Here is a 27,628-nt window from a genome sequence, read left to right as displayed (position 1 = left end):
TGTTTTAAATCATCAAAACCAAAGCCAAAACTATTATGTTTTTTACTAGTAATAAGTCCAGGTGAGACTCATTCTTAAGGTGAGACTCATTCTTAAGTCTCCTTAAAGATCGACCCAAAAATACTACGATTACGATTGTAATCTTGCAACTAAGTTGCAATATTAAAGAGTTAAACTTGATTCATCTTTAAATATAGAAGTAGATAGGCCTGTCAAAATGGATATCGGATATTGGATACCCAATATCCAAACCCGAAAAAGTCGGATAATTGGCTACCCGAAACCCGATTTTTCGGGTATCGGATCGGGGTCGGGTAGTGAGAATTTTGGATTATCGGGTATCGGGTTACCCGATATCCGATCGGGTATACCCGAATTATCCGATTTATCCGATTTATTTTCTAAAATTAATAAATTATATTTTTATTATAATTAAATGTAATTTAATTTCTTAACTATAATTTAATTAATACTTAATAGTTAGCATATAAGATAGTATGTAATTTAATTTTTTAATTACATTTTAATTTCATTGACTTGTGATATTTATAATTTTGAATTTTTTTATGATATTATTGTTAGATCTTGATTCTTATGAATTATTGAATTGTGATATTTATAAAGGATGAATGTTTGAACTTATGAATTTGGATGGTTATTGACTTATTGTGGATGAATGAAAGATGTTAATATGTATAACTTATGAATTTTGTATTTTTCAAAGTTTGTAGTTATTTTCTTTTAAATTCGAAATACTACAAGAATTTTGTATTCCTAAAAGTTTGTAGTTATTTTCTCTTAAATTCGAGCTACTATAAGAATTTTGTATTTCTAAAAGTTTGTAGTTATTTTCACTTGAATATTAGTACTTCAACTTTGTATTAAATTTGAATTAAATGATATTAAATAAATCTAAAAGTTTGTAGTTAATTTTCAAAAAAAAAATTTAAAATCACAATTGGGACTGGATACCCGATTTTTCGGGATTGGATACCCGAGTCAGGTATCTGGGTACCCGAAATCAAATTCGGGTCGGGTATCGAGTATTGAATTTTGAGAATTTCGGGATCGGGTACCCGAAAATTTCGGATCGGGTATCCACGGGTACCCAATTTGACAGGCCTAGAAGTAGACATCTAATTTACACATCAACCTCTCTAACAAACTTAATCTTAACTTTAAATGGAGTAATATTTTATACTTTCTTCTTTCTATGTCCCATAAGAATATGCACATTTTCATTTTTAGTCAATCCCACAAAATTATATATTTTCTAATTCTAAAAAATATTTTTTTCTGTATTGAGGCGAGACTCATTCTCCACTAACAATACTTTAATTACTTTTTCCTTCTATTTTTCTCTTGCTTTACTAATTGAGCCTTAAAACCCATACCCATCCAAAAGTGTATATTCTTGTGGAATGAAAAGAGTATAATTTTACTTTTTACTTATTGACAAAAATTCAAGCTATTAAATTAAAATTTTATAAAGATGATGAGTATTTGAATAAATTAGTAAATAGTACTGTATTCAAACTAACTTTTTAATTGAATATTTTGTTACGATTTAATTTGTGTTTTATTTAAACATATATTGGAAGGAATACAATACAATATTCTCATGTAGAATGTTTTCATCTAGTTGGTAGTAGTGATAAAACTCTATCTATTATGGACATTGGAAGGGGAAAACTATAGTACAACATTCTCCACCACATGTATATGTATATATTCCCACCTTATTTTATTTTAATATTTCCAACTGTTTCATGATATTTTGTGGCCACAAGTTCGTACCCGAATTTTGGCGGATATATACATTCATGTGACTTTTTTAAGCACTGAACGTGTATTAAATTATTAAATACTCCATATGACGAAAATTGTGGAGAATCAATCCATAATATTTTAGGAGATCTTCGCATCAATTACGATTAATGGAAAAAGCGTCATACAATAAAGTAACACTAAAGTAATAGTAGTACTATTATTTCTCTTGTGGAAAACAGGTGGGGTCTTTTTTGACGAAATAGTAATAATACTACTTGGTAGTAACATTTAATTAATCTATTTGAATCGCATCACACAATAAGTACTACTGTTTAAAAATTACTAATTCGTGTTGCAGTTTTTCTTTTGTATTTTGAAAAAGAAATACTAGTGTTCAGTACTTTACGTAAACTAATAACTGATTTAAAAGATGATTAGATGTACTGGTTGTAATACCTATTTTTATTAATTTTCTTATAGTAGTAATAATTGTAATTTTATTATTTAATGTTTAAATCTAAATTTGTTAATGAATTTGTCAACTGGTTAGTTTTTTTTAGACTGTTTCAGACATGTTTTCAATTTATTGTTTTTACCTCCATATAATTAATATTGTTGTCTAACCAAGTAAAATTCAATGGATAACAAAGATTCATCCCCATTCCTCACCAAGAATTGGACCCGAACAAAAAAAAAATGATGCCAAAAAATAATTCACTATTCAAAATTTCTATGAATATAGTACCATTTTTACCCGCCGGAAGTCATTTGAAAAAGAAGAGTAAAAGAAAATGGTGTCGAAACATATAGATATGAAAAATTACATTGAGGTAAGCTTTATGATGCCTTAAAGCATTAACTAAATCAACATTTGAGAGATGAGTGCATCTAGTGCTCGGAGCCATTTTAGTCTGAAAAAAAAAGATAAATTATGTAAATATTTATCTAACGTCTAAGAACCGCGTGCATATAATTTTTTTTAAGTCCAGAGATTGTATATATCAAAGCCAAAAATAGGGATCATTTTCATAGTTGATATTCAAAATCTAGAGACTCTATTCTTTTATCTACTACTTTTTTTTAATATATTTCATTTTAATTAATTTGTTAATAATTTTTCTTAAATCTCATATAAAAGAAATTGGAAGGGAAACTTTAACAAGTTACAACAACTGTCTAATTTGTTGTAGATGTATCGTAGCTTTCCTCACATAAGTTAAACACATGTGGCTGCAATTTAAAATTTGTGGGGCGGCGAATGGCGGTGACGTGGCTGAAAAAGTGCAAAAAGAAGGAGTCGCCACCACCTGGGTGGCCCACCTGTGTTAATGTATAGAGACAGACATGACATTTCTTTCATCCTAATCTACACCACTTTATATCTCTTGTTTTTAAGGCTGTAGATCTTTTGGCCTTTTCTTATAAATATCGTTTGGGAAAATTAAATCTTTGGAAGATGTGTTAGTTTTACTTAAAATAATACTACAATCTCTAACTTTAAAAATTATAAAAAAATAAATTATCTGAATTATACATATATATTAAATTTATCACCACCCTTCAAAAATCAAGAAGTACTAATAGTTTCATTTATTTAACATTAACTAATTGTATTATGGTCAATAGATTATACAAATTACTTTTTCATACAAGTTTTATTTTCCTTTATGATTATCTCTGATTGAAAATAAATTTTCTTAATTATCATTTATATATAGTTATATTTCTTGTTCTCTGAAGAGAAGTGAAACACAATGTATTAACGAGTTTTAAAAGGAAAAAACAGTTTTAATCTACGTGGATTAGATTGATTATCAAAATTTCAAAACCAAAATCTGAATATTATATGCTTTTGTTATTTTTACAATTTTTTGCGGAATAAGATACTTTCAAAATATATTTATGGTTAGTAATTTAGAAAGGGGGAGTATTAAAAGTACTGATAAGTGATATCTGAAAATGTCGAAGGCAGTTTACTACCTCAAAATATCCAAAAATATATCGGTACTAAAATATGTGCCACAAATAGTCAACCTCACCATTCATCTGCAAATTCCATATACAGCCATTCCTAGGTTATATCACCATTAACATCTCACCGCGTGGCAAACAACGTATGGCGAGTACGTATAGCCCCTACTCATACGCGCGAGTAGGGTACAGCAGGGAGGGAAAAAGCGAAAGAAAAAGCGAGCTGACATCGACTCGCCACGTGTCTCAGCCTCTCTTCCAATCTGAGCCACAAGTTTCCACGGATTTCTCGATCATTCTACCCAATCCACCCCCAAATTTGTGTTATTTACGATTCGACCCCAATGACGTGGCTTCCCTCTCCGCTGCTCTGCTCCTTTCCCTCCTCTTAAATCTGACCCAAAAAGAGCGTCATTTTTCTCTGCTTCACACCTAACACTCTTATCCCTTTGCAACTGTCTCTTCCATTTCTTTGCTTTCTTCTTAGCTCCAGCGATAAAATTGAGCCTCTGCTCTCACTCTCGATCTTCTATCTTTGTACTGCGCTGCTATATCTCTGTTATACTGATTTTTTATTGGATAAAGATCCGATTTTAAATGTGTTTCTGCACATCTCAACCTCCTTTTTGTGTGTGAATCGACAATTTTAGTGAGGTTTGTATTTGGTCGAAGCTAAGAGAGCAGAATTGTTTATTGTCCTGTTGAATTTGTTGATGGACATATTTGGTATTTCTGCGATCAAAAAGCTTGTGGATCTGTGAGCTGTTAAGAATTGGGGGAATTTGGAGGGAGTGATTGTTTCTGCAGCTATGGTTGTAAAGGTGAGTTTTTTAGCTGTTGATTTTTGTGATTGATCTGTTGATGTGGAATGCAAGGGATGACTGGCGAAGATGCCAGAAAAATTTATGTTTCGTGTTTACGTTATGATGAAAATTTGAGGTTATTAAGATATATAATTTACGTTAACTGTAATTTGATGGAGTAATATTTTTGGTTGACTTTTGAAATTCGAGGTTAACGATGATCAATTCTAATCTGGTAAATTTTGAGGGAGAAATAGGGGAATTGTGCTTTTCTTTCTATGTCTGTTCTGTTCATGTACACTTTGACGGTTCTTTCTTGAATCTGCTTGTTGATTTTGAACGTTCTTTCTTTGTAGGCATGCATCGATTCAGGCTCACCTCTGCCTACGAGAGAAGAGCTGTCACTCGATTTAGATGGGCAAGACGTGAAGGATGTCCAACTAAATGAGCAGTTTGCTGGTGGGGATGACTTTGCTCCCAAGGTTTGGATGGTGAATAGTTCTTAATTTTTTGGTAGCGTAGATATGATTGCGTAATCTTATCTCTTTCTTTTTCGTATTCTGGTTGTGTAGGTAAGGAAGCCGTACACAATTACCAAACAAAGAGAAAGATGGACAGAAGAAGAGCATAATAAGTTTCTCGAGGCGTTGAAGCTTTATGGCCGAGCATGGAGGAGAATCGAAGGTACTAATCCAAATCAAATGTATAACGTTGTATCTTGTTGATGTTGGATGTTTTCTGAGGGTATGTGTGCGTTCGTTTTTCGCAGAGCATGTAGGTAGCAAAACTGCAGTGCAGATTCGCAGTCATGCTCAGAAATTTTTCTCCAAGGTTATATGCTCTTATAAGTTATAAACATAGCCATTCTATTTATATTTATGCGGTCTTTGAAGTAAGTCATATCTCTATGGCATAAAGGCGAGCAAATCTTAATCTCTAGTTATTGGAGACTTCTCGTAGCAAGTTGACTGTATTGATAGTTGGATGTTGTTTGTGTGTTTAGGTTGCTCGTGAGGCTAATCTGGGCGATGGAGATTGTGTGAAGCCGGTTGAGATCCCGCCTCCTAGGCCTAAGAGGAAACCGATGCACCCTTATCCTCGTAAGCTGGTTTCCGCGGTCAAGACGGGGATCTTTATACCTGAAAGATCGGTATCTCCAAACCAGTCTCCTAAATCCGTGTTATCTGTAGTGGGTTCGGAACAATCTGGTGGACCTGATTCGTGTATGCCTAATGGAAGCGTGTCTCCAGTGTCATCTCTTGCTGCTCATGTTTTTGGTTCTGAGGCCCCGAAGCTTCTGCAGGAGGATGGTGTGTTATCGTCTCAGTCTGACCGTGAAGATGAAAATTCGAGTACAGATGAAGAAATAGCAGTGGTAGTTACTAGCTTGATTGACTTTTTACAAATTACAATGCATTTGGTATAAATCACTTAGTTCTTATAACTAACTCTGTTTACTAATGGTAGGAATTGGACCTTTCCCCCAGAAAGACTTGTGTAAACGAAGCAGCTGCGCAGAGCTTGAAGCTGTTTGGAAAGACGTTATTAGTGGTGGATTCGACTTGCAAGGCCGAAGCATCGGATGATGATGATGATAAAAGAGCGGAAAGTTGTTCGTATCCTTTGAGGGTGGTGCCTACTAATAATAGTTATGAGGAGGGTTGGAGATCATTGATGCAAGTGCACAATAGTGAGATGAAGAGTAATCTTTTGTACATACAATATAGAGGCGAGTCGTCGTATGCAGCTCCTTTTCCATGGCTGAGTCTTGCGTCACAGTCGAGTGGGGAAGTGCATAGCCCAACCCCAATCAGAGCTCAGTCTAGTGAGGGGTCCTCCTCTAATTCGAACACTGGTGCAGCAGCGGGAAGGGAGGAGACGTCAGCCTTCACTCGTTACAAATTGAGTAAGAGGACTCCAGCAAACTACGGGAGGGGGTTCGTGCCATACAAAAGATGTTTGACGGAGCAGGATTCCACAGCAGAAACTGTTCAAGAGAGGGAGACACAAAGGATCCGCCTCTGCTTGTAGTGAAGGCCAAGGCCATGGCTCCGACCGTAAGTAGGTTCGGTTAGTGTCTGGTGTTGGTGACTATTTTGAGTCAATTTTTTGTTCCTCGTCTGCAAGAAGTCTCAGCCTAACTGCGCAGTGTATGTATGGAAGTAGTTACTCAGTTTTCTCTGTAAATGGCTTTGAATATAGAGGTACACCGCAATATAAGAGGTTACCATAAAAAATGTACAATAATTTAGGGACCTCTTTGAGATTCTTGTAATTTTGTAAAACTTTAATGATTCCTATTCCTCGATCGTTTGCAGACACACGAATCTTTACCCTTTGTTATCGATTCTATTCGACTTTATGCACTCATATGCATAATTCAACCATTTTCGTCCTATAGGAGTATTTAAGTTCGTGTGCTCGTTACATATCTAAACTACTACTTGTACCACGATAGAAAATTCATAGAAGTAATACTAACTGTAATTTTTTTATTGTTAAATTATATATTGGCGGATGCGATTTCAAAGTTTGGCATCTTTCAACCTTTTTAAAAAAGAAATACATGCGGTGAGATATTTTATTTCACATCATTCTTTGCTGCAGCGATGCACCGTGCACGTTGCGTGAATAACACTACATCTCACTCATAAAAAATAAACAATAGTCTATTAGACTTCGTTGGTTGGTAGTGTCTAAATTACTCCATTTGTTTATCGGTCTTCATATCTGAGAAGAGCTCTTAATACGAATTAAACTTGACACACCTTGGAAATCTGAGACACATTAACCAAATTGTATGAGACAAAGCTGAAAACCATAAAGTCAACAACGTTACTATATAAACATATTTACCACTATGTTTCTCAACTGACACATTGAATCAAACAATTCAAGAAGTTGAACGTGCATAGCTCCCCTGCTATTTAGTCTACTTAATTCATACGAGCGGCTCGTTATCAACCTCACACGCTACCTCATATTTGAGGATCCATCATTGAATAAAAAATTAGCAAAAACAAAGATGATCAACAAGGGAGTATAATTATACTAGATTTTATACGTAATAAGATTACAAGGGAGAGATCGATAAAAACACTTGTAGATCCAAGTTAAAAAGCTTGAAAAATATTTCAAGTGCTTTAGCTGAAAGACTCAAAGGGAGTGTTCGGTTGACAAGACTAAATCTAATGATTAAATATATATCATGTTTGGTTCATAAGATTGATCTCATCAACTTAATCCTAGATGGATAGTCTTATGATAATTAGTCATAGCCTCCTCCCTCCAACTAAAATAATCCCACAACTTAATCCTAGATGGATAGTCTCATAATTATTAGTCATGACAACCGAACGCCACCTAAGTTGTGTAACAAATGCTTTAGATATTGGAAAGTATTTTATGGTGAATAATTATTTTTAGACTCCATATTCAACATAATATCAACATAGTTTAATTTTAATTTTAATTTTCAGAGTTTAATTTTAAAAAGTAAAATTGAATCCAAGATTTTATTTTCTTATTTTCCTTGTTTGAAAATTTTAATTTTAGTCTGTGTTATTATGTTAATTTAGTAACTTTGTTGTAGACTAATTTGTAAATTATTTAGGCTAGGAGTATAAACTTGTGCAAATGTTTGACTGCTAAATCATTTCAGTACAAATATTCTGTTTCACTTATTAGTTACAATTTTATACGTATTAAATTAGTATTTTATTTTTATATCTTCGAATATAATAAAAAAAAAAAAATAAACTTATGGACCGGCGACAATGCTAAAAGGCATTGATAAATTCTGACCACCTATTCGAAGAGTTATTCGCCTGGATATTCTGTGTATGCCTTTTACTAATTCTGTGGGCACCAAAAATTGAAAAAGCGGAAGAAAATAAAAGTGGCACGTTTGGATTCCCTAAAATTACTCCTGTTTTTTTATAAATCCACCCACACCTCATTTCATTTCTTTTCTGGTTTCCTTCATCACCTTCTCCCTCCGCAGTGATAACCGACTGATCGTTAATTCGACGAAATGGCCACCGCTACCCTCAGCGCTACCGATGCCGAGAAGATCAACAAGCTCAAATCCGATGTTGCCTCTCTCACCCAGATCAGGTTCCCCTCCTTTACCTGATTACCTCTTCCTCGATTGACAGGCATTTCGGCTTGTTGATTTGTGTTCATCTCATATTAATCGATTTTGATGTTTTATTTTGCTCAAGTGAAAACGAGAAATCTGGATTCATCAATCTCGTAGCTCGCTATCTGAGGTACGGTGTCCGTGTCTTCCTGGATTATGCACTTGCTTTTATATTTTTTTTATTCCTTCAAAATATAAAATAAATGCTGCGTAATGCGAAATGAGCAAGTGATTTCTTCGAATCTTGTTCAATTCATGTGAAATTTGCTTCGGTTGGCAACTTGATCTCCAGATCTCATGATTTAGCGATTGCAAGACGTTGCATAATAACATTCAGTATCAAATTGTAGATGTTTTTATCTGTAATCTTCGTGGAAAGGTTTTACAGACTTCCATGACGCGAGCTGAATTATGTAAATCTAATTGCACTATAGCTGGATTGTGGTTTATATGAAGCTAATTTGTTCTGGCCTTTTGTTTCCGTGGATGGATCTTGAAGTGGCGAAGCTCAACATGTTGATTGGAGTAAGATCCAGACACCAACTGACGAGGTTGTGGTGCCTTATGATACCTTAGCCCCTGTGTCTGAAGGTGCTTGCGAGTTTTAAAATTTTATTAACTTTTTTACCAATACTAGGTTCAATATGATGATTGTAGTGTGGATACACCAAACTGGTATTGATTGGCCAGTTTTAGATTAATGAAAAAATAATTTTAACTCTTTCCTAGCTTGATTAGCTTTGTTTGTTACTGCAGATGCTGCTGAGACCAAAAGCCTTCTAGACAAACTTGTGGTGTTAAAGCTCAATGGAGGCTTGGGAACTACAATGGGATGCACTGGTCCAAAGTATGTATTTACCATTTACATTTTCAATTAATCAATTTAAGTGGTATTATGCAGTGATCTGTCATTATTGTAAAGACTATTTATATAGGTTTACAGCTGCATCTTACTGCAGCTGTTTTGATATTAGCTATATAAATGAATTATAGTATGACATTGTGGCTGAAGATGACAGATTAATAACATCTGTTGTAGCAAAAAGTTTATTATAAATTTCACCATTTGCATACTGTCTTCCTTAATTTGTTCGACATGGATGATCTTGGAACCGTTTTCTACGACTGTGTTCAACTCTGGTGCTTTTCAGATTCTATTAGAAAATAAGAGTACTATTTTGCAAGTTTAGAGTCACTTGCATATTGCCTATAAATTACTATTTTGTAGCCTTGTAGCTTGTTTTAGACTACCTTTCTATGTGGATTCATTATATTTTTGACATAATTGGGGATTAATGGTTTTGTAATTGAACCTCTTTGTGGCATACAGATTACAGTATACGTATCTCCTTAACTTTAACTACACTATTTGAATATGTAATTGACATGGTACTTTGATCAGGTCTGTTATTGAAGTTCGTAACGGCCTGACGTTTCTTGATCTGATTGTCATCCAAATTGAGGTATTGTGCCACTTCTCGATATTCTTTGCCCGGTCTCATCAAATAACCTGCAACTGAAATATTCAGTCTTGTGCAGAGCCTCAATAAGAAATATGGATGCAGTGTACCCCTGCTTTTAATGAACTCATTCAACACTCATGATGATACATCAAAGGTGAAATTTGAAATTTTAAGGAAGGGTTTTCCACGTGCATTTTAAGTCATTCGCTGATTTTTCTTTTCTGCAAATCTTTAGATTATTGAGAAGTATGCCAACTCCAACATTGAGATTCATACATTTAACCAGGTATATAGTTATCTCCATTCTCGCTAATTCAATGATTATGTACAGCTTAAATATGTGGCAATATTTAACAATGATATTTATACTCTTTGGCCTCTGCATTTTCCAGAGCCAATACCCTCGCCTGGTTGTTGAAGATTTCAAGCCACTTCCCTCCAAAGGAAACACCGGAAAGGATGCATGGTATGCTATGTTATTTTACTCTGTTCTGAACCTAAATTTAACTTATGTTAGTAGTGCGTTAGTTGTGTATGACCTTTTGATAGGATTTTTTTTGGTTTCCTGAAGTCGGGTTCGTAATAGATGATTCGTTCATTCTTCAACCTTGACAGCTGTTATGTTGCATTTGTGTGTGTGTAACATTAAGGTTGTGCATCCTTACACCATTAGCTAGATTTCTTCAGTACAACATATACCTGTGACTGTATACTACTTCTATATACATTCCTTTTATTTCAGCTTCGCATGCAGTATACTCATCTTTTGTTTGCAACTTTTTTATGTTTCACTTAGTGTATGCATTTTGCTAGTACAGGTACCCTCCTGGTCATGGAGATGTCTTTCCGTCTTTGAAGAATAGTGGGAAGCTTGATGCATTGCTGTCAAAGGTCTAGCCCTACATGCTACCCCTTTGATGTGCATTGTGGTGCACATATACTTACCCCTATTTTTGTCTTCTTGTGTTTTTTCTTCTCAGGGCAAAGAATACGTCTTTGTTGCCAATTCAGATAACTTGGGCGCCATTGTTGATCTGAGTATCCTTGGTTGATGAAATTGGTTTTAAATAATTGCACTATGCACTGGCGTTTTTTGACTCTTTATGTCTTAGTTACTTCTTTTTTAGCAATTCAGGGATCCACAGATCTGTATCCTTAATTTATTGTTACAGAAATTCTCAAACATTTGATCAATAATAAGAATGAATACTGCATGGAGGTAACCAAAATCATTCCTTCAGTTTTAGTTCATTCGAAGTGAATTTTGTAGCTTAAAGTGATGAAATATTGCAGGTCACACCTAAAACATTGGCTGATGTGAAAGGTGGTACTTTAATCTCTTATGAAGGGAAAGTACAGGTATCTTTCTCAAATGAGTTTGCTACTCTTGCTTATTAGTCTTAAATCAAAGTGGAGCTCGTTGACTTGGCAAGGGCCTGTATTTCATAAGAACTGCTCATGTCATGTTGCTAGCCAGATTTCAATGCTTGTTGATATGGGATAGCTAATTTACATTAGTAAATTCAGTGCTATGTTCTTATTAATTTACCAGAAAACGTATAATTTTTTTAATCTTCTCATCTTGACATTATTCTGAATTACATGCTTTTTCATTTTTTGTCACTATTTCTTACTATATGATTTGGCTGCCCTTGCAACTTTTCCTCTAGAGAGATGTTTGCGTATTCTGAAAATTTTGAATGAGATGTTTACTACTCCGTATATGTTTGTTCTAACTTAGGGTCATTATTGGAAAATGTACATAATGAGTTTATGGAGTTGGTCTCTTAATTGCTTGGCGCTACATGCTGTTTCTTCCTGTCTGCTATCGGGTTTGCAATGTTCAGTGATAAATTGTTAGTTTAGGTAACTGTATTTCTTCTTATTGGTGCAGCTTCTGGAAATAGCTCAAGTCGCTGATGAACATGTGAGCTTTATTCTCTCTCACTCATTCCTCCCTCTCCAAACATGTTAAAATTACATTTCATATTGTAGGTAACTGATGCATATCAACATGATGAACTTGCTCCCTTTGGAATATTGGAATATTGTTGTTTTCTTAGCGGATCTTACTTATTGAGAAAAATAGCTGTTACTAGTTGATATATAAGTTTTCAGTTTTAATTTCTTGCCCCATTTTTGTAGTTATGATAGTGAGGGCTTCGGTGGATATAGATATAGAATCAGATAATGGGTGAATCATCAACACCTGATGAGATGCTGTGGCCGAGGTTGTCATGAGGATTATATAGATACACTTGGAATATATAACAGAGAAGGCTAGTTCAGATGCATTAAATATTGAAATTAAGCACAAAATTGTGGCATCATATTTAAGATAGAACACAATGAAGGGTCATCTTGCATATATATCCTTCTAATAACACTGATCTGGTTTTCAAAGATGGATTGCAGCAGGAAAGTATATTTTGCCATAATGCAACTCCTGTCTTGAGTCAATATTTTTTTTGATACAGGTCAATGAATTCAAGTCAATAGAGAAGTTCAAAATTTTCAACACAAACAACTTGTGAGTCGTAGACCTAGACTCAGGCTAATTTCGTTCAGCGATTACCTATTGCACACGCCATGACAGGGATCTCTGTCAATTTATGTATGCAAAATTTGTAAAGCTACACTTGACAATTCATGTAACAAAAACCATGCAGGTGGATTAACTTGCAGGCTATCAACAGACTTGTTCAAGCAGAATCACTGAAGATGGAAATTATTCCCAACCCTAAGGTATCCCCCTTATTTTTTCTAAATGGTGCCTGCTTTATTGCTTATAAGGGGATCTTTTTTAACCTAGTCTCTAATTACTTTCTAGGAGGTGGATGGGATCAAAGTTCTTCAACTTGAGACTGCTGCAGGTGCTGCGATAAGGGTATGAGAACACTTATTCTCCTTCAAATTATCCATGAGTATTTTCTAGTCATGGTCTGGTTGGTGTTTGGTTGCCTCTGAAACTGTGATCTAATCTCTTTGTCTGACTCTCTTTTCTTTCAAACTTCCTCAAGTTCTTTGATCATGCTATTGGAATCAATGTGCCCCGCTCTCGCTTCCTGCCTGTAAAGGCGACATCCGATTTGCTTCTGGTCCAAGTAAGTCATGTCAAATGTCAAAATTTTTTATTGGGACTACATCTGATGCTGTTTGCTAATAGAAGTAAATTCAAACCATTGATTTCACAGTCTGATCTGTATACCTTGAACGATGGCTTTGTTACTCGGAACCCAGCAAGGGCCAATCCAGCTAACCCATCTATTGATTTGGGACCTGAGTTCAAGAAGGTTGAGATTCATCTGCACTATTATTGTTACTTTATGGGCCTGATTCTTGAATCTAACGTTGACTTGATCTGCAGGTTAGTAACTTCTTGAGTCGGTTCAAGTCCATCCCCAGCATCATTGAGCTGGATAGCTTAAAGGTGACAGGCGACGTATGGTTTGGAGCTGGTGTTACCTTGAAGGTAGCAAAAATATAAGAATTTGAATCATTCATCTTTAGCAACTTCATTCAATTTCTGAGATTTGATTAATCTTTTTTTGGGCACGGCTCGTCATTTCAGGGGAAAGTGACTATTACTGCCAAGTCTGGCGCGAAGCTAGAAATTCCTGATGGAAAGGTGATTGAAAACAAGGTAACTCTTTTCACTTTGCAATGCAGTTCAATTGATAACAGTTTGGAAAATGATTAAATTGCTTTCTTGTTCGTTAAACCTGCTTCACTTTGCAATGCAATTGAATTGATAACAGTTTGTAAAATGATTATATTGCTTTCTTGTTCGTTAAACCTGCGCAGGAAATCAATGGACCCGGAGATATTTAAAGAAGTCATAAGAGATAAGAGGCTCAGCTGAGTTAAAGATATAGGCGAGTTCTCGGAGATGTTTTTTTTGTTTGTATTATGTAAAATGAAGAATAAGTGGGATTTCGTATGTGCTACATAATATTGTAGTTGCACTGCTGCTTTTGTCCTCCAGTAGGTTGCTGCTGCTTCTTGTAATGGGAGGAGTAATATAATCATCTTTTTATTGATTGTGTCACTTGTTAAAAAGACCTATTGGCCTTGTTCCAACGTTCAACCCCAGTTGGAAATAACTTTTGTACGTTATGCATTCCAAAAAATTTTGTTTGGTCTTCTCTAATCCAAAATTTTAATCTGAATACAAAGCAGTACAGGTCGAACCCTATCATATGGTTTTTTACCACAAAACATTCATTATATATATACTCATATTTAAGTTTGTGGCCCTATGTCACTTAGGATGTCAATCGGCCCAATCTGCTTGAATTGTTGAGTTTTCCGGATACATGTCATTCGGGTTATAAATTTTCAGTAATACCTATAAGCTTTCGGACTAACCGTTGCGTCAATGAGGCTCATAAGGTTTCATAAGTTTTTTAATTAATAAACGTCATATTTCTACTAATAAATATATAAGTATACAATCAAATGAGTACTATTTCAACTTGAAATTGATATTCAATATAATATAAGGCTCATAGTTATAATTCATAATCACTGTATAGTATGAAGAAGTAAAGACATCATTTCACTAAATTCAGTATAAGGCTCATAAATAATGTTCAAGGACAAAAGAACTATTCTTCTACCATCCTACGTACATGATTTATGTATATCTAATGTTGAAACATGAAATATAAAAAGAGAAAACGGTCTTCTTATGATAGTGTAACAGTCAGAGAGGCCAAAACAAGCGAAACACCTATGTAGTTGATAATTTAATCAGAATAATCAAGTGCCAATTTTATCTTCTGAACTGTGGAGCTTATAAGAGTGTGCACCGTCGCCACGGACTCCATATTTAGTTGCTTTGTTAATGTGTTGCGACACACCAGTATTTGAAATGCAACAGTAAGCAGTGATCCAACTCCTTTGCTAGCACGGCCATCGTCAGAGATGATGAATCCCGATGGCAGGATTGGCACTTGCATCGCATCCTCGCCATTCACCACCGATATCATAGCTGCTAAATCTATTGGAGTATAGATCATTGTTCCTCCCAGTGTGTCAATGCTACTCTCTTGCAACATCAACATCTTCGTTTCTTCCGGAACAAAAGGCTGTCATACCCCAACAACAGTCATACATATATATTAGTATAGGAAAGGCGACTATGTATCATTAAGTGTTGGAATGATATAGAATATAACCTGGATGATGGAGATGCAATTTCCGGGATTTGTCCCGGTTGGGATGCAAGCAACGGCATGCACAGGATTCCCACTCGATAACACATCCCACTGCATAGCAAATGCATTAGTCTTTCTACATATATCTCATAAAGAGGCATTAGTATATAATATACCTCAGCTCTTTTGTTCTCATCTTTGAAGAAGTTAAAGAGATTCTCTTTGGAAAGGGGAAGCCAGAGCGAGGTTGCTGCACTGACGATGAAGCCCTCAGGTTGGCCGGCTCCATTACTTCTTCTGAGCGAGACACGAACACCGCTACTTTGATCAGACAGCTGTGGGAAATCAAGTTTGTCTGACATGCTCAATACTTCACAGAAGCTCTTCTCCATTCTATGACAGAGCTTCATTACGTTTTGTTTCCCTTCTAGCGAGCTAATGACTGTGTGAAGAAGAAAAGCCGATTAAGACAAGCATTGTAAGAGTGTATAGGAAGAAACAAGTTAAAACCATACCCCCTTCAAGTTCATGTTTAGGCTTCGTCGTTATTCCCATCGAGAATGCAAATCTCTCACACATCCTCTTGAGTGAAGTAGTCCACCTTTTGGCTCCGTATGCTTGGCCATTGCACACCAAGTCTCTATACATGCGATGAGTCAATGATTTGTCGTCCACTTGAACATGTTCAATCCATGTAACCTATAAAAATGAAGAAGCTAATGAATGATTGTGCATTGCTTCATCATTTTTCAAGTAATTATATGCAACTCACAGCTGATTTTCCGTTTGACATATCTTGAATCATACATCCCGAAGGAAGCTTCCATGAACGCATAGGATCAGCGTCTTGGAGCTCTTTGATAAAATCATAAGATACATCTACCATCATCCAAGTGCTTGAGTTAAGCTGTCGACAGTAGCGAATGAAGAAGAATTCTCGAGGAGCCACAAGAGGCGACAAAATGTGCCTCTTTTCGTACATCTGTGTATAAAAAATAGTCAGATTCTTCACATATAGCAAGGACATGTATAGGTAGGCATGTACCAGATGCAACAGACCGCCCAAGATCCCTGTATCGATCGATTCAATGATCCTCGCCTTGATGACAATAGTTGGAAACATGTCCTTCCATTTATCCTGCAACAGCAACAAAACAAGAATTTGAATTGAAACAAACAAGTAGTCCATTTTCAAGGGAAAAAAGTGTTAGCATATACTACTAGAGTTTTACTTTACCACATCAAGAAGCCTTTCGATTAAATGTGTTGCAGCCATGTCCACCTCGGCTGAATCCTTGGACGATTCAAACCGAGCACTTGTAGTTTTCAAGTGACTTGATCTGGGAAAAAGCTTATCGTAACTGTCACGATGCAGAGTATACCTCCCTTCTCCCGTGGACTTGATCCACAGTGGCTCGTTCACACGAAAAAGTTCAATAAGCTCATTCATGGCATCACATGCTGCCTCAATGAGGCTAGACTTGTCCAGATCCTGCGTTCCAGTCGAGTCATGTGGTGGTACGAGATTCTCGGAATGTGGAGGCATATGTCCATAATCTTCTTGAGGACTAACTCCCACCCCTTCTCCTAGAGGGTGTTTCTTAAGAGAGTCCACTGCTGGATTTCCCATGTAGTTGGAAAAGTAGTCCATTGTTTGCTGATACTGTTCATAGGCATAAGTTGTTAGAAAGAAAGCATATGTATGTAACTTATTATATGAAAAACCATTGACGACCTCTTGTTTCAAGCGCGCGTTCTCCATCCTGAGTGTGTGCAGAATGTGGGTTTTATCTTCATCGGCGAGAGATGTAGCGTTACATGCTGGACAAACAACGGTCCTTAACGCTTCCTGCATCGCGAGATTCTCAAAATGAATCTTCTCGTTTTGGGAGCGGAGAGCGTTGTTGTCTGCTTTTTCATTCTGAGCCTGAAGATATACATTGAAAGAAAGAAATTAGGCCAGGTGAGGTTAGACACTAATTCTTTTTTTTTTTTAAATATATATAAATGAACATAAATTTAAAGGTCTCGTCACAGATTAGACAACACCTTAATCTGAGTTCTCTTATTCTGAAACCAGAACTTGATCTGCTTCTGGTCGAGGCCTAATTCCCTGCTCAATTGCTGCCTTTGGTTCTTATCAGGGTGAGGGTATTCCTTATAGAAACTGCACCACAAAAAAAATAAAAAACAAGAATGATTTGTCTAGACAAACATAAACATGCAAAATGAAGAAGATGAAGGAATAGTATAATATACTCTTCAAGTTGCTGAATTTGTTGGGAGGAGTGACGATGGTATTGCTTCTTCACCCTTTGAGCATTGTACACTTCCTCTTCAGCAGATCCATTTCCACAATTTGTTGAATTCATTTCCTCTCTTCACAAATTCAGAATATGCACCAAGAAAGTTGAGAACATTATACAGGAAACAAAGTTGGTCTTATTTTTAGAGGAGTGAACAAAATACTAACATCTTGTTGTACAATTGGAATAAACAACTAAGAGGGTGAGGTATACATACCAAATGAGCATTCAATCAAATGAAGATTGGGGTGAATAAAAACGGCATATACAATTCATTTAATTCTTTATTTGAGAGATTCATGTGGATTTTAGTTCTGTGTAAGGAAAATAAAGTGAATTGCAACAATTCATTAGTTTCCTAATATTTCCATTAGCTTATATGAATCTAACTTTGAATACGCCCATTTATTCAAAATTTGCCAATTTTATTGATGATGAGGGGATTAAAACTGTCACTGGCAATCAAGAAAAATATGGTACGTCCGTACAATTACTTTCATTTATGATTAATAAAAAAGGTAACAACTTTTTAACGTTGGAGATATTCCCTTTTACAGCTTGGCAGCATGCGCTTTGCAATAAGTGGCAGATATTTAAATTTTAGATGTTACATCAATCTTTGGATATGGGCTGGGAATTAAAGAAGTTCAGTATGCATTGGGCCATTGGTTGAGATTTGGTCCATATTTTAAGTAGTAGTATAAAAAATAATTAATAAAATATGAAACTTGTTTCTCATATTTATTTCATAATTATATATGAATCTAATAAAGTTTGAGATTTAGTTATTTAAAATGAGAAAAGGAAGTTTTTTTAAAGATAAGTAAAATAAGAAAATGAGATATTAATTAGTTTATGCTAGATGAATTGACGAAATAAAAGATACCCCATCTCATGTGAAAGTTTGTGTGAGTTGGCCATCTGGCCTAGTGGTAGAGAGATAAAAGTGCAAGATCAAAGGTCTTAAATTCAAGTTTATCGTGAGTCATGATGCAACCTGTAAACTTTAATCTCGACTTTAAGTTCATCGCAACATTTAAATTTCAATTTATTTACAATTAAAACAAATATATTAATATGTGATAGTGATGTAGGGCCTTTGAATTGACGTCATGTACACTACATACATTATAGATGCTGATTTGATAACTGCAAGCACATGTTGCCGTTATTGATATTTCAAAACTACCAAATTTATAATTCAAAGTAGTTTTGAGTCTTGGACCACAATTTCACAATTATATAAAGAATAATGTTGTAAGAGAATAAATAGACGGTTAGGATTGAAAGTTTATAATATCATGAATAAATTATAATCCAAATCACTTGTATTCGGAAAGCTTAAAACTCGTTTAGATTGGGCCCAAATCCAAATGAATTAGCCCAATTAACATCCTTAGGTACCTTCCCTAGTCATAAACATTCGGCCAAAATCTAAAATAAATGTAAATGAACGGCAGAGACTGGAGTCACATGTCAACAAATTAAATTGAGAAAATTTATTATGATATTCGTTTTCTAAATATGAAAAATATATTAAAAATGATTTTGGTGGATGAATGAATTAATTAATATGGCGTGGACGTTTCTTGTGATCTTATCCGCCGGCTGCTCCTTTTTAGCTTTCTATTTATATATGGGGTGAATTTTCCATTATTTGAAAATGGAGAAGCATTTTTGTCAAAATAGTTGTTGGATTGATCTTTTATTCCTTTGGTGACAGTTGAGTGTCCCAATTGGCTAGCCTAGTCCGGTGCATTGTTCTTTTATTTTTATTTTTTTTAATTTTATTTATAAATAAATACTTGTTGAATATTAATAAATAAAAATTAAAGATTAAAGTATTCACTGTTCTGTTATTATCGATATGTATTTTAAAAGGAAAAGACACTACATAGTATGAAAAGCTTGATTTTCTCCTAACACACCAAATCAAACCAACCCTTACTAAAACTTTCAATATTTGGAGTATATAATTATCTCTTTTTAGGGAATATTCATCCTATAAAGTATGCCAAATTAAGTTGTGTAATTATTAGAGACGGTGGATCTTGGAGGATATTTATTTAAGCAGGTAAAAGATCAAATAAATGTATTAGGTGGCTGTCTGCCACTTTGCCACACAAACAATATTTTAAGTTTAAAGATTAAATTATTAATGTAGCAGTTATTCGTTCGTAATTCCACTGTGTATTATTGCTTTGAAGTTGCAGAGTAAGGCTAGCCCCAAACTATGTTTTTCTTAACAAGAAAAATTGCTGTAGGTACTTTGTACTTGAAATTAATTACAACTACTTCCCCTCTATCAAGGGTTAAATATTCCATACTGGATTACAACGATTTTTAAAATTTTATTCTGATTTATAGAAAAAGTAAATTGAATTAGTTTATGAAATTTAGATTTATATAATAATTTTATGCAGACATGCGAGTAAGCGTGGTACATTTAATGACATCCATATGAAGTACTACACACCATTCTTCTTTTTTTTCCAATGTAGAATTAAATAATGAATCTATCACTATTTTTAATAATTTTGTCAATTATACCTCTTGAAATTGATTAAACATTCTTCAATCGGTAGTACTAATTGTATGATTTGTATCAATTCTATATTGAGTTTTTCAAGTTAACAATCATACTTAAATTTTTAAATTTGTAATAGTATTATTTAACTAGTCATTTTTAGATAACTATTTCTAAAAATCTGTTAAAACTCTCCACAACTTATTTCTAAAAATCTGTTAAAACTCTCCACAACTCATTTCTATTATAAAATTATAGATCATCTTCTGACACATCGTGACACAATTTGATAGGATGTTAAATAAATCGAAGATGTGTGTGGTACAATTATTTCTAGAATTCTATATTATTTCTAGAATTTGATAGGATGTTAAATAAACTAAGTAAAATTCTAATTGTACACAACTTGTTATGAACAAAACAAATCTCTCTCAAATTATTTCTCTGGTAGGATGTTAAATTATAGATTATTTGATAGGTAATAATAGATTAATACCTATCAGAGAAATAATTCGAAGAGAAGGCAAAAAGGAAGAAAAAACCATTGATTTATTTTCTTCATAAGAGAGAAGCTGCAAAGAGATAATGATAAATATTCTTATTTAATTTATTCTTCTTAATGATAATAATGGATTCAACACATATTTAAAACATTAATGGTACATAAAAGATCTCATATAAATTAAGAAAACAAAACAAATCGTAAAAATAACAAATCAAATCCTAATCAGTATGGATAGTAAATCAAAACGCAACAACCAAACAATAAATCATAAATAAACTAAATAATTATACGGAAAGATTATTAGCTCACTTCTTGAATAAAATAAAAGTTTAGGTCCCTATCTAATAGGTATACTAAATAGGAGAATGCATCTCAAAAGACTAGTCTGTTATGAGAGAAAACTCATTTAGTCTATATACACCTCATCAGTTGTTATCACAACCGATGTGTGAATTGAGTTCGTAACATTCGACCCTCCTTTAAGGACCAACGTCCTCGTTGGTCACGGCTGGTTCTTTGCCAGGCCACCCCTCCCAGTTCTCGTTGGTCACGGCTGATTCTTTGCCCGGCCCCCACTCCGAGCCGGCTCCAAACGTACTCGTTGATCATGGCGAGTTCGTCGCCTGGCCACCACTCCGAGCCGTTTGGGTTTTCAATGAAAACACCAATTGATACAGACCAAACAAGAGAACTCATCTCAAAAGACTAGCCTATTCGGAGAGAGTGCTCATTTATTCTATATACCCACATCAGTTGTGCTTACAGACAATGTGAGAATTGAGTCCTAACACTGTTACAATCACTTATAGAGTGAGATTATGAGTTATGTATGTAACTTTTAAAAATGGAATGAAATTGATAATTAAGTTGACACATTAAGATAATTGATACGTGTATTAAAGAATATAAGTAAATTTAATAGATTTTAAAGTCGAAATGAAACTGATAAAATCACTAAAGTTACTGCGTTACCTCTTTAATCCTACGGGCGCGATCATTTAATCTAAGTTGTGTGATCGAGTTGAGTTGAGCTAATCCTGAGTGGATAACTTAAAACCTATATGTAATTAAAAAGACTAACCTTGATGTTCACAAAATCAATCATAAATCTCCCACGTAAGTTATACGTCCAATATGACGATTTGCGTAATTTTTTTTAAAGCAATGTAAGAATGTCATTAAAATGTTAAACAATTCATTATATGAGTGTGTTGGTTGTATTGTGTATAATAAATCTATGGGTGCGATCGAAATGAGCCAAGTCGAGTATTATGTCAAGTCGAACTGTATTTTATTTATTAAATACATATACATTGGTCAAGGCTCATAAATATATTCGAATTTAATTTAATTTAAACAAGTTTTTTTAAAAAAAAAAATAGATTTGCATGATATAAATTACTTTAGTTTAAATATTATTTACCTTATTCACAATTAAATAAGAACTACTAGTATTTTATGGTATGGAGTACTAATGTTTAAGAGCATCTGCATCGGTGCTCTTGCCGACGGCGTCGGCAAGAGCACGTCCGTGCTTGCTCTGTGCTCTTGCCGACGACACGGTCCTGCTCGATAGCAAGAGCATGCCTACGTGGCGCATCCTGATTGACTCGTTTTTATTCCGTTATTTTTTTTTAAAACCATAAAAATCGAAAATACTTCGGAAAAAAGAAAAAAAAATCGGATTTCCAAAAATATAGCCATTCTTTTACCCGTTTTTTCAATTTTTTTTTGATTTTTTTTATCCCAAAATCATCTATAAATACCCACATCCATCATCCATTCTTTACATCAAATTATCTCTCATTTATACTTCAACTTTTTAATTATGTAATTTTAAATTTTTAGGATCTTAATTATGTATTAATTTCAAATTTTTTAGTAATTTGTAATACTCCCTCCGTCCCTGATTAAGAGTCACACTTTTCCATTTCGGTCCATCCCCAATTAATAGTCACACTTCATTTTTACCATAAATAGTAGTAGGTCCCACATTCCACTAACTCATTTCACTCACATTTTATTATAAAACCAATATAAAAAAATGGGTCCCACATTCCACTAACTTTTCAACCAACTTTTCTTTACATTTCTTAAAACTCGTGCTCGGTCAAACTGTGACTGCTAATGGGGAATGGAGGGAGTAGTATTTAGTATTTTTAATGCATTTTAATATTGTGAAAATATTTTTAGTAATTAAAGTATTTAAATTAAATAATAGAATGGTAGGATCCTTAAGCATGCTCTTGCAGAAGAGTATGAATGTTGGTGTTATGCTCTTATGGAAGAACATAGAGTAAAAAATGAACAAATGTAGGTACGGAGAGCATGGATGGATGCTCGAAACTATCTCATTAGTTAGCTGCCATATCTATTCATATTAATCAGATGACATAAACAATGTGACCCTGTGGCAAGCAAATTTACGTATCTAGACTTTTGATAGGTTTTAAATTATGGAGTGGTATACGCTTAACGCTTTAAATATCGTCAATTTAGTCATCAAAGTCAGCTCAACAATTTGTACTAGTGTGAAGTCATTAAAATTCAGATATAGCTTAAATAGATATTACGATGGCGAAAGTTTCCATCTCTATCTATAAAATTCATTTCAAAAATTTTACGTGGCAACTACATTGAATCAGAACTTATAAATCACATTAATTTAAATATTATAAATTAAAATTAAATACACGATTCCAGAAAAGATAAATTGTAGTATAGTAAAAGAGAAGAAATGAAATAACGGAAAAAAAATAATACTCCATTCATACATGAAAAATATCCTTATTTTGCTATTTTGGAATGTTTATAAAAAAATATTACTAGTATCATTTATAAATATAGAAAATTTTTCTCTTATACTTTATCTCCTTTTTCATACTGTACTTATTTTTTTTCCATATCTCTTGTAAGTTACCTATTTTTTACATTCTCTCTTATTTTTATAATTTTTTATTAAAATTTGTGTCATTGCATATAAGATAATTTTTTAATAGAAGGAGAGTAAAAGATAAATTTTGGACAGAGGGGTTAATAGGAGTGTGGCAGAACTAAAGGTGTGTATGACCTATTATCATAGTATAATTATTCATATAGAATTAGATTATAAGATATTTTTAGTGAAAAAAAAGGTTGTGATTCATTATGATTAATATTAAAAATATAATTAACTAAAAATTTTTATTGTGCGATTTGAAAAACCCTTAAAGGCGAAAGCCCCACTTCACCAACTCCCCCTCTCCCTTGCATATATAATTCATTTTCCTGAAGGCTGCTATCACTGTGCTTCTCCTTCTCTCTCGACCAAGATAACATCAATCAGATTAACAAAACCTACTGAAACAGCTAAGCCATGGCGATCGAGAAGATCAAGGTGTCCAACCCCATCGTTGAGATGGACGGTTAGATTCAGATCTTTGCTCCCTCTCTCTCTCTTTTCTCGATCTGTTGCTTGGACTTGGTTTTGTTGCTAGATTTATGCTTATGTTCATCGATTATTACTTTATTACTGTTTCCAGAAGCTTTATATATGTTTACAGATCAAGATCATCTCAATTTTGATTTGTGATGTGAAGCAGAAGGCAATTTTTAACCAAAGATATTAACTATTGAAATCTGCTATGAGAGTCTATGTTTTTATCAATTGATTTTGTGAGTAAAATACTTGTTTTCAGACTTTAGATATTTTGAGTATCCGCCGCTGTTGGTGTTTTTTCCTGGAACTATGTCTTGTGATTCTTCGAATTTGATATGATATGACTATTGTTCTTATACCATGCTGAAACAATTGATTGTTTTCTTTTGTGATCTGTGCGTTTTCAGGAGATGAGATGACAAGGGTCATTTGGCAATTTATCAAAGACAAGGTGTGGAAAAAGATTTCATCTTTATCTTCAATTCGTCATAACATTTTTATCCGTGACTAAAAATCTGATGGTTTGGTAGTATAATCTCGTTTTATATGTTCATTGTAGTTGATTTTCCCATTCGTGGAGTTGGATATCAAGTACTTTGACCTTGGAGTTACTCACCGTGATGCCACCGATGATAAAGTTACCGTTGAGAGTGCAGAAGCTACTCTTAAGTATGTGATCTATATGATATGTCCTTTTTGGATGATGTGGTGTTTTGTTACTAGCTTTTCAGCTGTCTGTGTTTAAATTTGCAGGTACAATGTGGCGATCAAGTGTGCAACGATCACTCCTGGTAAGTAGGGTTGAAGTTGTTTAGATCCTTTGTTGTAGAATCTAGATTTGTTCAGAAAATCATACAATAAGTATAATGTTTGCAGATGAAGCTCGTGTTAAGGAGTTTGGCTTAAAGCAGATGTGGAGGAGTCCAAACGGTACAATCAGGAATATTTTGAATGGTGAGTAAATTTGAATCAATGTTTACTTTTAACTATGTTTTTGAACTTTTGATGATTTTGAATGACCTCCATGCAGGCACGGTCTTTAGAGAACCAATTCTCTGCAAAAATGTTCCCCGACTCATCCCAGGTAAACAGCTGAAATCTTTTTATTCTGTTTTTCAGCAGTTTTTTTAGTTTGTGACTTGGTTGGGCTAATATACTTGGGACTGGCTTAAGGGTGGACGAAGCCGATATGCATTGGGAGGCATGCTTTTGGAGATCAGTACAAGGCCACTGATGCTGTATTTAAAGGACCTGGAAAGCTTAAAATGGTGTTTGGTATGCCCTTTTGTTATGGATTTTACATTTAATCTCTATCGCTAATGTATTCTGTCCATATTATGCTAAAAATAAGTCTTTTACCTTTGTAAGTTTTTTATGCTTCTCTTGGTCAGTCAATATAAATTACATTTGGTCCATATGCAGTGCCAGAAGGGTCAGGTGAAACGACTGAACTAGAGGTCTACAATTTCACTGGTGAAGGCGGAGTTGCTTTGTCAATGTACAACACTGATGAGGTTTGTTTTGCCAGATTTGTTGATGCAATTTATTAGAACGGCACTGATATTGGTGACTGACTTGTAACATTGTTGATTAGTCAATTCGGTCTTTTGCTGAGGCTTCAATGAACACTGCATACCTGAAAAAGTGGCCATTATATCTTAGCACCAAGAACACCATCCTTAAGAAATATGACGGCAGGTAAGGAATTAAATTATTCAATATTGTGAATGGTTTCCACCATATGTCCTTGTGTTTCATTCTTTCAAACTGCACACTACCATTACAAACTAGAACTTTTGTTTTATGTATAACCAGTTTGATGTTTTAATTGTTATTCCCTGTCTTTGAAAAAGATTCAAGGACATATTTCAAGAAGTATATGAATCAAAATGGAGATCAAAGTACGAGGAGGCTGGAATATGGTGGGCATCTCTGCTTGATTCTAATCATATGATTCTAACATTTTTGTTTTTGCTACTGATGTGTTAGTTTGTTTAATGCAACACCTTAAGGTATGAGCACCGTCTCATCGATGATATGGTTGCGTATGCTCTGAAGAGTGATGGAGGTTACGTGTGGGCCTGCAAGAACTATGATGGAGATGTGCAGAGTGACTTCTTGGCACAGGGTATGTAAATCAAGAAATCTGCAATCCATGAATTATCAATGTAGACATATAGATCATGTAACGGTCTTTTGCATGTATCACTCTGCAAGCCATTTACACTTTATTTGATCACATTTCACAGGCTTTGGATCCCTTGGGTTGATGACCTCAGTCTTGGTATGTTTGTATCTCTTCTATTAGTTGCTATTGATTTTCAAGACTCTGGTTTTAAACTTGTAAAATATGAAGTCTTAGCCTTTTGCATTAACAAACCACATTAATTGGCATGCATTGTATTGGTATTTGTTGCCAGCCTGTATATTGAGAATATATTGTGTTTCTCTCATTCCAGATGTGCCCTGATGGCAAGACTATTGAGGCTGAAGCAGCCCATGGAACTGTTACACGTCACTACAGGGTTCATCAAAAAGGAGGTGAAACCAGTACAAATAGCATTGCCTCAATCTTTGCTTGGACTCGTGGTCTTGCACACAGGTGATTTAAGTTTATTCTTTTCGTTTCCACGCATGTTATTGTCCATGAATTTACTTGTTACATTACATTAGTGCTTTGCTGAATTCTGGAATATAAAATTTGGTAGGGCTAAGTTGGATGACAACGCAAAGCTCTTGGAGTTCACTGAGAAACTAGAAGCAGCATGTATCGGTGTTGTTGAATCTGGAAAGATGACCAAGGATCTTGCCCTTATCATCCATGGATCCAAGTAAGCATTGATGTTCACATCACATTTCAAATCATAAAGCTGCCTCATTTCGAGATTATCATATTGCTCACCCCTTCGTATCCCCCAACAATTTAGGTTGGCGAGAAACCATTATCTCAACACTGAAGAGTTCATTGATGCAGTTGCTGATGAGCTTAAAGCAAAACTTTCCTCCTAAGCAGTAAAGCACTGTTGTATGTTCGTGATTGCCAAATCTCGATATGTTTTGATATTACTCGATGACAAGCCTCACATTTTGTTGCCGTTTCATGTTTTTTGCAGGTCTAGATTGACAAAAAATCATCCAGGACGCATCTAACCAGCAGCTACTTTTCAATAATTTGTCTTCCATTTTATGCAAGAGTTGTACTTTTCCTGCTGCACTGGTTTTTTTATATTGTTCAGATGTATTTCCAAACAGCCATTCGGGCTCATTACACACTTGATCAATTGGAAAATCTCGAGAGAACTTGTTTAAATTCTTGGCATGTCTTTTCTGAAATAATTGTGATAGTTTAAACTCAGATTGCACAGATTGACAAAAAACACTGCATATTCATCTGTTCTAAGAATATGTGGTCCTTTCTGCATAAATATCTGTTAGCAAGTTCTTATCCAAATAAAAGATTTGCCTTTGGTGTTGTGATTTAGACGTGCCCTTTCATTGAAAGTGAATTTTGGATTTTCTTCTTGTCAGTCGTAGGACCACTAAATATTGCATATGGCAACTTGTA

At 34.5% G+C, this 27,628-nt stretch overlaps 4 protein-coding genes across 4 annotated transcripts; 3 read left to right on the top strand and 1 right to left on the bottom strand.

Moving 5' to 3' along the window:
* The first annotated feature begins 4,151 nt into the window (after nucleotides 1-4,151).
* LOC125210668 (protein REVEILLE 1-like) lies at nucleotides 4,152-6,887 on the top strand. The gene is made up of 6 exons (XM_048110229.2): nucleotides 4,152-4,562; nucleotides 4,901-5,026; nucleotides 5,117-5,228; nucleotides 5,314-5,375; nucleotides 5,548-5,919; nucleotides 6,012-6,887. The coding sequence occupies exons 1-6, from the start codon at nucleotides 4,551-4,553 to the stop codon at nucleotides 6,573-6,575; spliced, it is 1,248 nt and encodes a 415-aa protein (XP_047966186.1). The 5' UTR covers nucleotides 4,152-4,550; the 3' UTR covers nucleotides 6,576-6,887.
* A 1,611-nt stretch (nucleotides 6,888-8,498) lies between these two features.
* Nucleotides 8,499-14,191, top strand: LOC125214991 (UTP--glucose-1-phosphate uridylyltransferase-like). Its single transcript, XM_048116256.2, has 21 exons — nucleotides 8,499-8,660; nucleotides 8,768-8,815; nucleotides 9,185-9,276; nucleotides 9,442-9,532; nucleotides 10,088-10,148; nucleotides 10,225-10,302; nucleotides 10,384-10,434; nucleotides 10,541-10,614; nucleotides 10,967-11,039; nucleotides 11,129-11,186; nucleotides 11,321-11,367; nucleotides 11,442-11,507; nucleotides 12,043-12,075; nucleotides 12,626-12,678; nucleotides 12,818-12,893; nucleotides 12,979-13,035; nucleotides 13,169-13,252; nucleotides 13,343-13,441; nucleotides 13,516-13,620; nucleotides 13,720-13,791; nucleotides 13,953-14,191. Exons 1-21 carry the CDS (start codon nucleotides 8,578-8,580, stop codon nucleotides 13,977-13,979), a joined length of 1,428 nt encoding a protein of 475 aa, XP_047972213.1. The 5' UTR covers nucleotides 8,499-8,577; the 3' UTR covers nucleotides 13,980-14,191.
* A 579-nt stretch (nucleotides 14,192-14,770) lies between these two features.
* On the bottom strand, nucleotides 14,771-17,728 carry LOC125208950 (homeobox-leucine zipper protein HDG11-like). Its single transcript, XM_048108491.2, has 10 exons — nucleotides 17,567-17,728; nucleotides 17,357-17,474; nucleotides 17,043-17,234; nucleotides 16,545-16,970; nucleotides 16,353-16,445; nucleotides 16,080-16,289; nucleotides 15,823-16,006; nucleotides 15,484-15,749; nucleotides 15,329-15,418; nucleotides 14,771-15,238 (listed from the first exon to the last, which is right to left on the bottom strand). Exons 1-10 carry the CDS (start codon nucleotides 17,677-17,679, stop codon nucleotides 14,897-14,899), a joined length of 2,034 nt encoding a protein of 677 aa, XP_047964448.2. The 5' UTR covers nucleotides 17,680-17,728; the 3' UTR covers nucleotides 14,771-14,896.
* A 6,165-nt stretch (nucleotides 17,729-23,893) lies between these two features.
* On the top strand, nucleotides 23,894-27,373 carry CICDH (cytosolic NADP+-dependent isocitrate dehydrogenase). Its single transcript, XM_048114872.2, has 16 exons — nucleotides 23,894-24,049; nucleotides 24,471-24,514; nucleotides 24,623-24,732; nucleotides 24,817-24,854; nucleotides 24,940-25,017; nucleotides 25,094-25,147; nucleotides 25,237-25,338; nucleotides 25,486-25,577; nucleotides 25,658-25,761; nucleotides 25,917-25,985; nucleotides 26,076-26,191; nucleotides 26,313-26,347; nucleotides 26,523-26,665; nucleotides 26,772-26,894; nucleotides 26,991-27,088; nucleotides 27,177-27,373. Exons 1-15 carry the CDS (start codon nucleotides 24,001-24,003, stop codon nucleotides 27,070-27,072), a joined length of 1,239 nt encoding a protein of 412 aa, XP_047970829.1. The 5' UTR covers nucleotides 23,894-24,000; the 3' UTR covers nucleotides 27,073-27,088; nucleotides 27,177-27,373.
* The last annotated feature ends 255 nt before the right edge of the window (nucleotides 27,374-27,628 follow it).

Source organism: Salvia hispanica, chromosome 3 (assembly GCF_029641045.1).
Source record: "Salvia hispanica isolate PSC_SH4W2 chromosome 3, Shi_PSC_v1, whole genome shotgun sequence".
Classification (NCBI taxonomy): domain Eukaryota; kingdom Viridiplantae; phylum Streptophyta; class Magnoliopsida; order Lamiales; family Lamiaceae; genus Salvia; species Salvia hispanica.
Note: the sequence above shows the minus strand (reverse complement) of the source record. Positions and strands in the feature narration are given on the sequence as shown.